Source organism: Daldinia childiae (assembly GCF_008694065.1).
Source record: "Daldinia childiae strain JS-1345 chromosome Unknown Scaffold8, whole genome shotgun sequence".
NCBI classification, from domain to species: Eukaryota; Fungi; Ascomycota; class Sordariomycetes; order Xylariales; family Hypoxylaceae; genus Daldinia; species Daldinia childiae.
In genome coordinates this window covers 1,698,612-1,710,172 of record NW_022984649.1, presented here as the reverse complement: position 1 = coordinate 1,710,172, position 11,561 = coordinate 1,698,612, and the positions used below count along the sequence as shown (strand labels likewise).

The 11,561-nt window shown below is 48.4% G+C and overlaps 3 protein-coding genes across 3 annotated transcripts; 1 reads left to right on the top strand and 2 right to left on the bottom strand.

The window, feature by feature from the left end:
• Positions 1 to 1,404: 1,404 nt before the first annotated feature.
• Positions 1,405 to 3,615, top strand: GL218_07234 (uncharacterized protein; the record flags this gene model as incomplete). The annotated part of the gene is made up of 1 exon (XM_033583982.1): positions 1,405 to 3,615. One exon carries the CDS (start codon positions 1,405 to 1,407, stop codon positions 3,613 to 3,615), a length of 2,211 nt encoding a protein of 736 aa, XP_033433046.1.
• A 1,880-nt stretch (positions 3,616 to 5,495) lies between these two features.
• Positions 5,496 to 7,740, bottom strand: GL218_07233 (Inner nuclear membrane protein SRC1; the record flags this gene model as incomplete). Its single annotated transcript, XM_033583981.1, has 2 exons — positions 5,496 to 6,120; positions 6,227 to 7,740. 2 exons carry the CDS (start codon positions 7,738 to 7,740, stop codon positions 5,496 to 5,498), a joined length of 2,139 nt encoding a protein of 712 aa, XP_033432851.1.
• A 1,118-nt stretch (positions 7,741 to 8,858) lies between these two features.
• GL218_07232 (Phosphorus acquisition-controlling protein) lies at positions 8,859 to 10,954 on the bottom strand (the record flags this gene model as incomplete). Its single annotated transcript, XM_033583980.1, has 2 exons — positions 8,859 to 10,304; positions 10,355 to 10,954. 2 exons carry the CDS (start codon positions 10,952 to 10,954, stop codon positions 8,859 to 8,861), a joined length of 2,046 nt encoding a protein of 681 aa, XP_033433048.1.
• Positions 10,955 to 11,561: the final 607 nt, after the last annotated feature.

The window sequence follows — 11,561 nt, the reverse complement described above, 5'->3', positions numbered from 1 at the left end:
AAATTGCTCACTGGATCCTTCGCTCGAACCCATAACCACGCGAGAAAGTCTCTCCACCAGATGGTCGTATGAGCAGGGGTTAAAAGAGAAGTCTACCCCTTTTTTCTGTTAGCAACCACTAAATTTCGTGTAGTACTGAATCCACTATGTATGGCACGCTTTACATACCCAGCCACAGGGTAATTGCATCTATGTACTGTAGCCCCGTTGGGGTACCTTGTAGCGTCTAACCTATTCCCGCTTTACCAAACGTATTTTAGACGTATCTTGGTCGTTGGAGGTACCTGACGCTATCTCAATAGCTTACCTTTTAATCGCTTGTCCCCTGACGATTGCTACGTTCCTATTCGATTAGGAGATGGGAGGTCCATAATCGCCCGGGGGGTCCTGGTCCGCTCCCCCCTGTCGTATTCTCGTCCTTCTCATCGAAGTGCTCGACCGCAAACAGAGAGTGTAACTTTCTTTCGCCCTCTCATACGTTCTCTCTTTTGAGCAGCTCGCCGAAGCCTTGCTCTCTCTTGCTACTACAGCTTGCCTCTCTTTCGGGACCTCACCATCCCATCGCTGTGGTATCCTCTCCTTGTACCTAATTCCTTCATCCTTCGCTCCACAGGATTCGCTCGTCAGCGTTTTAATCCATCAGCCCTCTAATCGTCGCCTTCTATAATCTTTCCGTAAACCTCCCCTTTTACATCTAGGCTGGCGCATGAATATTTCGATATTGCGGCACATCTAAATAAATCCATCCTACTACGGAAGTGGGTTACACTTTTAGGCAAAGCAGCTAAGCAACTAGACCTGCCGGAGGCGTATATTGATCCGCTAGGCTTGAGATACCTTGACAACCTGCGACACCACGCCCGTCAGGAGATAGATCGACCGTTTCCACCCTTCTCCCACTCTGTCTTCTCCATTTGACTACGGGACGGAAACATCTTTTTTTTCTTAGGGAACCACCAAACTTTGTTCTGCAGATCATATTGTCCTACGTGGGCCGGCCTTCTAGCATCGAGTTAGCTTTGCTATACCGAGTAAAGCCCTAGCCAGTATATTGACGGTGACAAGCTTCCCTTCGGCATCGGATTACTCTAGTAGTTCCTCAACCAAGTCAAGCAGTTTGGTTTCTCTTCATCACCAATTCCAATACGATCAAGAGATCACTATCTAGTTCTAATAGCGTGGCATATTTGTTCCCCCGGCGGATGTTATAGACATCGTGCTACACTTCCCTAACCAAGATACAACATCGGCAACCAACAATACCAAGCCCCATTCCACTCTTTTAACAGATGATCATGACCTTTTGATAAGCGACGGTAATCTGGAGGCCACTGTATTTGGTCTCATTGTCGCTCATTTATTCGGAGTCATCACATCGGGTTTGTTGGAGTTTTATATCATACCATGTCACTTCCAGAACCGCTGTTGCCATTAACAGGCGCATGCAGCGTCATATTCGATAATACTTTATATTCCTACTCGGCCGCCGGACTCGAGTCGTTGAAATTGGAGGAAGGGGCAGAATGGAAAAAATTGGCCAGTGGACATTCGGTTGAAGGTGGCGTCTGTGTTGGATCGACACCAAAAGATTTATCGAAGGCCGGGTTGTTTGTTGTTGGCGGAAAGTCGAAATCGTCCGACTACCCGGGGCTTCAAAAGTTCACATACTCGACTAAAAAATGGGAGACTATAGCCCCGGAGGTGAATGTGACGCAAAATCGGGTATACCACAGCGCGGCGTACATCAACGGCAGCGATTCGATTTTGGTCTATTCGGGATCGACCGAGGGAAACATGGGGTTATCTTCCCAGACCTTCACAGTTGGGGCATCTAAGCCATACTCTGTGCTGGCCTTTCAGTCTACCCTCTCCCCACCAGGAATCGCGCCAATAATACTTCCATGGTCGGAAACACAAGCCGTCATGATCGGTGGCAACCCGACTAACACGCGGGTGATGCTTTTTGATCCAGTTGCCTCGTGGACTGACCCAGGAATAACCTTAGCAGAGCCGTTACCTAAGAATTCCACGTTGATGAAGGCGGCTATCATGGCCGGTGATGATGGTAGCAAACACCTTTATACGTTTGATATGAGCACCTCGCCGAACACGGTCAACAGGACGATGTTGTTGACTAGCAATGGTCTCCCTATAGCTGACGCGGCTCCTGTGGTAGCGACTGTTTCGAGCCGCGCATTACAAGATGATGATGCTGCGGTTGAGAAGCGAGCGCTTACTGCGGATAACTGGCCAAAATATAACTCGACTCTAGCGCCGCAAAGCATACGAAATGATTATTCCATAGCTACCGATGCGAATGGGTTAGTAGTGATATCAGGTGGGAACGATGACGAGATATTGTGCATGTTCAATGCGAAACAGAACGCTTGGAAAAATGCAACGGCTGTACTTGGGCAACAAAAAGGGTTTTTTATCGAGTCGACGCCATCAACCTCATCATCGATATCTTCCTCCACTCTCGCGCCCTCTACTACCTCGACTGAAGCTCCTACTGCCGCCGCCACTACTCCTGTTTCTACCACGCCTGCAGCTGAAGATAGCGGGCTTCCTGCGACAACTCTACTAGGTATAGTACTTGGGACTATCTTTGGCTTCGCGATTATCTTACTAGGCTTGCTATTCTGGATCAAACATCTTCGGAAGCGACAAAATCATGTTGACGCAGGACATGCGCGAAGAGCTAGTGGAATACCGGATGAGAAGGCTGACTTCGAACGGGAAGTTGCGAAAACTTCGGGTGGACATTTCCGAGGGCACGTTCCACAGGACTCTGTAGGTTCATTTTCATCAATGGCCATCTTGATGGGTAAGGTACAGAAACCTGCCGTACAGCGCAAAACGAGCAACGAAACGAAGCGCAGTTCTATCAACAGCATCTTCAGTAAGCAATTCAAGAGTACCATTGGTCGACCGCAGCCTCAAACGAGTCCGGAGCCGGAGTTCCTCTCAAGGGATGAAAAGGGCGTGTCCTTCGCTGCTGATGCAAGCGAGCCGAAGCCGCGACCTCGACCAGCAGTGGATAATGTAGATGATACCATGAGAAGGAGCTCTGGCTGGAATCGATACTGGTCTGATGGTAGCGCGCTGTCTGTTCTTGGCCTCGGGAATGGCAACTCGCAGCGTGGCAATGGTTCTGAACAAAGTTCTTTCTACTCGGATAAAAACCGCCTAACGCAGGATTCTGCCACCGTACCAGCCTTATCTATACCAGCCTTACAAGTCCCACAAGGACGACCAGAGCTGAACCAGGTCAATTCAAACAGCCCGACAATCTCGCAGCACAATCTTCAGATAGAGGGAATGACCGGCCAAATAGAACGACCTATATCCAATGCATCATCCTCTGGTTATTCTAGTGGCATCCCAGCCAGTGTCCACGATACCTGGGATCCGGCAACGGCGAAAAAGGCTTGGGGCGATGTGCGAGCTCCAAGTAGTACTTATAGCCAGAGTATCTATCAGACAGTTCTTGTGCCTCCTGCCACGAACAGACCTCCAACGGGTATTTCTAACCAGCCGCCATTGGATAAGGCATCTAATTCGAACGACTTGAGCTGGCTGAACCTGGGAGACAACAACAAACCAGCCTTTTAAATAATCCTTAGACATACTCCAAGACTGGGTGTTCCCTTTCAATTGCTCATCGCATTAATGATACTCTTACGAAACCTTTCATGACCTTCGCTTATACCCATTCTCATTTAAGGAGCAAAAGTTCTGGATTCGGACTCGGAGGCCAGGCCAGAGATAGACGAGTCTTCACAACGCCCACGGGAGAAGAAAAAAAAAGGGGGTCAATCGGAAAAGCGCACATTCGTTCAGACGTCATTTACCACAAGCTGCCTAAGCGCAGCTCAGCATAAACCTATGGATATATCATCTTTTACCACCGCAACATACTTGCAAACCCCTCTTCGCATTTGAAAGGCGCAGCCGCCGGCATTTTTAACCTTGAACATATACAATTTTATATTCGGTCTTCAATAATTACAGCATGCTGTACACCGCTCGAACGTTGTGCGTCCTACTAGAGATCGGTGGCGCCACGGTACTTTCTCGACATTCGTCATCAGCAATATTCACTTACATTTTTATATTTATTTCTCTCCGGCTGCCCCTTTTCATTATCCGTTCTTTTGCATGATACCACTAGACTCCGTCCCCGAGGCGATGGCGACTGGCTTTGCTCCCGACGACGTGTTCTGATCTAGCTTTTTTGTTTGTCTGTTTTTATCGATCGTGCTCGAGAGCGAGAAGGTGTAAGAGGAGATGAGAAGAGAGACGTAACGCGGTGTAGTTGCGTCGTGGTTGTGCGATATAATGAAGGGGGAGGAGGTCCTTGTATCTATCTAGGTCTAAGGCGTGTATCTAACAGCTAATATCTCTTACGCGATCTATTCCCACGGGCTTCTAAGCAAAGAGCGAGGTTCCGTGCTGTGTATAGTACTTGGATAGTAGCGGGAGAATTAATTGTACAAATTCTGACCTTGAGATTCTTGTTTCTGATACCAATTATAGACTGCTCTTCTGAGTAAATTATTCCAATAGACTTTGTAACTTATAGATTTTAGAAATGTTTAAGCTTCCTACTCTAAGCAACTATAGATGGCGTTTGGTTAATTAGATCTGGTATTCATCCTACGTATCTGTAAAGTGTCTATCCATCTGCCGACATGCAGACTACCCAGGCACGTTCTCGCCCGTTACCAATCTAGTAGGCGTCAGTCCCGACATCGAGTGATAGCAGAGTCCAGCGCAGCAACACGACATGAACTAATTTTCCTATCCTAGCCCAAAGTACGTATTCCAACCCAATTTCTATCTCAAACCCGGGCACACGCAAATGCCGTACCCTCCTCCTCCTCCCGTCATGACTCGCATACATCGTCAAAAATAAACCCAAACTACCTAATCAATAATAAATCCTAGACCCCAATCCCATAATTAGAACCCTCGAAAGGTAGACGTAGACGAATAAGCGTCGTCGTATCCGTGAAACACTAGGCCATCTTGGCCGAGTTATTTCTGCTACGCATGGCTACGCATACTACGCGGCACGGAGCGTGAGATGTTTCGAAACGAGCTTAGCCTAGTCTCCTAGGTCCAAAGGGGAAGAATCAACGCCGCAATGAAGTTCACATGTAGATATCTATAGCTACTGCGAGGTAATGCCGGCTGTGCCTCTATATAAATTGCGGGTTGGAAACGCCACCATTTACGTATAGAGCATAAGACACAAGACAGAGAATTTGGGGGAGGGGGAAAGGTCGTCGTATCACAGGTTACATTAAGTAGGTAGACATTATAGAGTACCACCTAACTAGCTTGTTTACAAAAGAGAATGCCATAAATTGATTGCACGTAGCTATCGCGTCAAGTCACAAGGTACCAATGAAGCAAAGCCTAAAACGCCAGCCAACTGAATAACTGTTCGTCCATCTATCCCACATGGCTTCCGTCTGAAACCCCTTCCGTTAATAGATTGGTCTTGGTTCCTCCCACTTCTGGTGTCGTGCGTGGGTCGCATTATCCCCTGCTCCGTTACTCGGTGAATCCACACCCGCATCCGGTCCGAATGATGTACGTCCGCTCTTCCGTCGCCTAGCGCTATGGTCTCCAGCCATCGGGCCAATCCACTCCCATGCCCTGCCGACCTCGCCGCTGCGTCCTTCCCGCTGGCTAGTCCGAACATTGCTGTTCTGCTCGACAACTGCCTTAACTCTCCGCCAGATCTTCTCGCGTCGTGAGAGCGAATGGACCGATCTCAGGACGTCGTCACGGAGGTTCGGAAGGAAGAGCCACGGATCATCGATATCCTCATCCCCTAGCTGCTTCTGGTTCGCTAACCTCTCAAGCACTAGGTCAACCAGGGCCGGCACCTGAGCAGCCGCCGCACGGTTAGCCTTGTATCGAGACTGTGCATAAATCGCTGTCACGATCAGAGCAATCACGACGCTAATATGGAATCGATATCTTGCCAACCCGAGTCGGATTGATCTGCGGACGGCGCAGGTGATTGAAATTCGAGCGAGAGAGGTGGACGTGTAGTAGGTGTTTGGAACGCTTCCGGAATCGGATATTCTAAGGTGGCCGGAGGGACTCTGGTTAGTCAAATGGTCAGACTTCTTAACTTGTGATACAGGCATCTTCCATGAGATAGGTGAATAAAGTATGAAAAGTAATTACTCAAAGATACTTTACTTACTCCTTGACTTCAATCTCTACTTCTTCTCTAGCTTTAATCTCGCCAAGCGCAGATCCCCAGAGATCCTCAAATTCTTGATTGTTCATCTTCTTGCTTCTCTTGCTATTGATAATCTCCTTTAGCTCCTGCTCCTCAATCGCCGGTGTCTCGAGCCTTGTACCTTCTTCATCGACGGGTTCACCGCATTCGTACTTAGCAGTTCGTTCGCGAAGCTCTTCGATCGCCTTATCTGCCACCGCCTGTACCCGTCGGACCTTGACACCGTCAGGCTCACAGGTTGGAGGAAGAGGGACCACACCGCCTAGTGATAGAGGGTGAGGCTTGAGGAGGTAATCCTGTTCACACCGTACAGAAAAGTCGGCATAGCAATAAGCATGAGAGGGACATGGTTCACACTCGGGCTCTAGGGTGTCTATGACAGACTGCGGGACCGTAATTTGAGGTGGTAGTACCGACTGCGCCCATTCAGGTGTTTCGATCTCATTAGGAATCGAGCTTCCAACTTGACCAACGCCGCAGTAACCGACTGCAATCTTTTCCTGTCGATACCACCCAGCGTAGACACTTAAGAGTGTCACAAAGAATATAGAAAAGATTGTACCACCTCCAGTCTTATTTGGTCGGCGTCGGGATTGCCGAGTAACAACAGCGTCGCGCCCATTTACGGCTTCGTCTGAGATAAGATCGAGTTGCTCTTCTGGGGTAAACTCTTCCCCGGCCTCGACAACAGGCGTCTCCGGGGCCTTTAGATATGTTTTCTGCTGAGGTAATGGAGGATTGAAACTCATAGGCAAGCCAGGTGACTCTTCTTTAGGAACAGTGTGGCCATCTGTTCGCCTTCGCGCGCCCCTACTAAGGCTTCGCGGTTTATCAGGCCCGGCTGTTCTTCGACGTACGCTCGGGGTGTTATCCACAGCTGGTGGGGAACTACCACTTTGGAACGGGTTGTCATTGGTGAAAACATCCGAAGTACGTCGGAAAAAGCCTTCATTAGATTCCTCAGTCTTAATTCGAGGCGCAAGAACGGGCCGTCCGACTCTACTGAGCGTTCTGCCATTGTCATGCTCCGGACCGGTATCCGTATCCGAAGCCTGAACCGGGCGGCTTGTAGCCCGGGGCTTTCGTTTAGTAGGACTTGGGGTTGGCGGCGGCATTGGTTGATCTTCCGGTTCTTCTGTCTTGATTCTAGTAGGTGCTTTCCTAGGCGACCTTGATCGACGAGTAGTACGTGGAGGTGGTGCAAGTTCTTCCTGCTCTTCAAAGGGATTGCTGCTGCTTTGTGATTCTGCATCGACAATGCCTTTGCTTGAGCGCTTTGCTCGTGCACGTGCAGCTAGAATTTTCTTTGACTGGGGTACGATCTGATCATTAAAAATTTCGATCAATTGTGCCTTTTTTGCGCTCGATGTATATGAAACATTGTGGGCAACTAAAATCGATCGTAGCCGGGGGACCGTAAGGGTCTTCGCATCGAAGCCCGGCTGGAGATAGTCGAGGCTCTCTGAGTCGGACATTGCGGATCGCTTATAAGATAGTCGGCGACTATCTTATATTAAATATTACAAGTTTGAAGAGTATATGGAATAAGAAGAACCCTTTGTGACTTTGTGATTTCGCACAGTTTAACACCTAAACCTGATATTTGAGGGATACCCGCTAGGCGCACCAAGATATTTCTGACTTGGTGACGTATAACGAAATATAATGTACTCAAGGACGCGGCTTTCGGTTAAGTGCCGTTGAAAATCTAACTCGGAACGTCACCAAAGCTACTAAACTGTCACCAGCAGGTCTAGCGATGGTAGACAAAATTGGGAACACGCACGGTGGTGAAAAAAATATAGCGGGGGATTGATCGTGTTGATAAAAAAGAGTTGAAGAAGTGGAAATTCCGTTGCAGTGGCAACAGAAACATTAGCTACCTTCTACCTAGATCGTAATCTGTACCTAGGTACTAAGCAGGTCATTGCGTTACATTCAAGCTCCATAATTTGCCTGAGGCAGATAGGCAGGTACCAACTAGGGCTAAGTACTTCCTCCTCGTCCAATCATACATCGTAATTTCTAGGCTGCATCACCTTTTCACTCAAGCCTTATTAGGTGATATGATATAACACTACAGGAAGAAATTGATTGGCTTGCTTCATATGCACTGTTGGTAGATTGGGTTTTAAAACAATAATTAGGTAAACAAAACATCTGAATTAAAATTTAAATAATTTTATAGGTCATTCTATAATAACAAGTACCTACATATATCATACATAGGCCCATACAAGCTTACTATCGTAACACATACGACATTCGTGATATAGATACAAAGCTTCTAACTCCCTCGTTAATGTTTCCCACCATGATCGTCGTAACGCTCTACTACAGCGGTAACCACCTCCTTTCATATTATAAAATGATACTCTCCCTCAAAGTACCTAATATATGACAATACATTTTAGCTTCATTAAGTGATAACTAGGGACATTCATATTATATTGTTCCCATGTAATATGTCGGCTAGCAATGTGCCTTCTAATTAGTATAGCAATCCGGTGCGCCAACGGTATAAGTAAACCGACACATGCTAGCTTTTAGTAAATAGAGGCTCTGCCTCCCGGTCCTCGCCATCCGGCCATTGTCAACTTGCCGTCACTTTCTCCTCAAGTTTCTTCTCGGCTTCGTCTGCTCTCCTATTCGCCTCGGCTATTTCTTCTTGTAATTGTTTGATGTATATGATTGCCAACTCTACCGTGCTAGCCTTACTATTCGGCGCGCTGGATTGCTTGCCGTCCTTCTTGTCCCCGCTCCCAGACTCGCCATCACCTTCACTTAACTCTCTTGCAACATTTGTTGGTAGTAAAGTTGCAATTTCTTGGAGTGCAGAGTTGATACGGTTTCGACGCCCCTGTTCTGCAATTTTGTGCGAAGTCCGCTTCGAAGTTAGATTTGTGGATAGCTCGCTTGGATACGAAACTCCTGGGACGGTATTCCCTTCCAATATGTTCTGGTAATTCGATTTGGATGCTAGTAGCCTCGATGCGGAATCTTCTGCAGACAAGCCAGGTGTCCCCGGGAGCAGCGGCTTGATACTCGGGGATATTTTCGGCCGTAGAGCTGGTGAAACAGAACTAATGCTAGGCCTCTTCTTAGGACCTCTCGGAGCTATCAACGGAGTCTTTCTAGGGTTGGGAGTGGTAGATTTAGGAGTAATCTGAGGACTCTGCGTTGCCGATGCCGTTGCCGAGCGTGTTGGCTTAGGAAAAACCGGGGATGGAAGAGACTGAAATGTGGACGTCTTTGCCGTCTCTACTTCGGAAGACAGATCTACCGGTTGTTGAGTATCGATTAAAGGCAAGTCGGGCTTGGAGAAGTTAATTGATTCAGGAAGTTCGAAGCTTTCTATATGTTCGGAACCGCCGTGCTCGGGATTATTCGGATCGGCCGACTTGCTCTTCGGTGATATTCTAAAAAGTGAAGCCGGAGTTGCGGGCGATGGCTTCCCACCCAAGGAGGTAGGCAACACCGAAGGCGCCGTGCTTCCGTTAGTCTGCGGCTGAATATACGGAGATTGCCTGGCGGAACGTGGTAGAGGAAGCGGCGGAGGGGGCATCTCAAGAGCTTCCGGAGATACTGAGGCATTCTCCGATTCCTCCGTCGACACTGCCGAGACTGACTTGGGTTGCGGGGGGTGTTCTGAGCTCTCGGCTGCAGATTCGGCTAATTCACTAAGAACCTGAGCATTGATTATGGGAGTCGAACCCGTTTTCCGTCTTTGAGGTTTTGTGATCGGAGATTGTCGGACGTTCGACTTTCTCGCCTTGGTGGCATTGCTTTTGCGTACCTTCTTCGATAAACTTGCTGTGCTGCTTTGCGCTAGAGACGGGTCTATATCCATTTCGATGGGGGAGTTCGTGGTATGCCCCGAGTGCCTATGGTCAAATGTTGACGCAGAATCATTCTGCGCATGTAGCGCAGGAGAGGTCAAAGGGCTGAAGTAGGGTCCTGACTGAGAAAATCCAGGGTCAACTGGAAAGTGAGGCTCAAGGGGCGTTACCGCAGGAGATACTAGCGGGGTGAAAGCCATCTGCTGAACGGTCAGCCAACGATATTCAAGGCTGGGGGGGAGTGACATGCATCTTGTGGCTCCTTTAGATGTTGATGATATCCATCGAACATGCCCGAAGAGTGCGCTTGGTCTTGCGAAGCAAAAAATTGGTTTGCTGCCTGTATCTCAAGGCTTTGCGGGGTGGGCGGTACCATGTTTCTCTGCTGCTGGGCATAGAACGCAGCTTGCTGTTCCCGAAACTGCCTCTGCTGTTCCTCTAGTTGTCTCCTTTGTTGCTGTAGCCTCTGCTGTTGCAGGAACTGTATCTGCGCATCTATCTCGGAGATGGCATCAGAGGATGTGTGGTGCGGAGGCATCATTTGGGTTGGAATTCCTGGGTGACTCGGAGCAGATGTCATGGGGGACATCTGGCTCTGCGGCCCCATATCATTTCTCGAAATAATCGTTGGTACATTCGAGTTACTCATCGGAGTATCAATAGAATCGCCATGAGGCTGGTGCATCATCGAGGCGCCATTAACACCGTTGAAGTCATGGAAATCAAATTGCAACCCGTCTTCCAAATTAGACATGCCTCCCATCTCAAGAAATTGTTGAAAGTCATCTTCGCCAGCCGAGGACATGGGCTGGTCTTGTCCATTCCAAGCGCTTGGGTCCATCATGGCCATACCTAACAATGGTGGCTGTCAAACCGTCGAAAGAGATATATAGTCGTCGCCGCGATCAGGTTCGCAAGTTCACCGTATCCCGCTACGAGGCTACAACGTCCCAAAAATTATGCTAGCCAAACCTATTCTCGAATAATCTTATCTCGCTGCGATATTTTTCGTCGATACTGCGATCGCGCAGCATAAAGCGTGAAGCGTGAAAGCTTGAAGCGTTTCGAGGACGTTGGTCAACACATTTCTGAGGAGAAGAACAAAACCCGCGCGGAAGATTCGATGAATTCCGTCAACGGCCCACTAGAAGGCCTCGCAAGTAGGCTATGTAGTCGCAAGCAATATTAGACTGAAGCTAACGACCAAAGGTGGGTGGAAAGTTGCGGGATGATTTGTATGGAGCTTCATTTAACTCGACAATGTCTGGCGAACAGGAATCAACCCGGATTCGACACCAGATGACTTTTGACTCCCGACAATGAACTCCTAGAAAAAAACGAGGACTAGGTAGACTGGTAGACGAGGAGATAGTGGGGGATGGATTCGGGTAAGTTTATTGGTCGGACATAATGACAAGGTTCCAGAGGGGGTTTACGCATTAAAACGGTTAGTACCA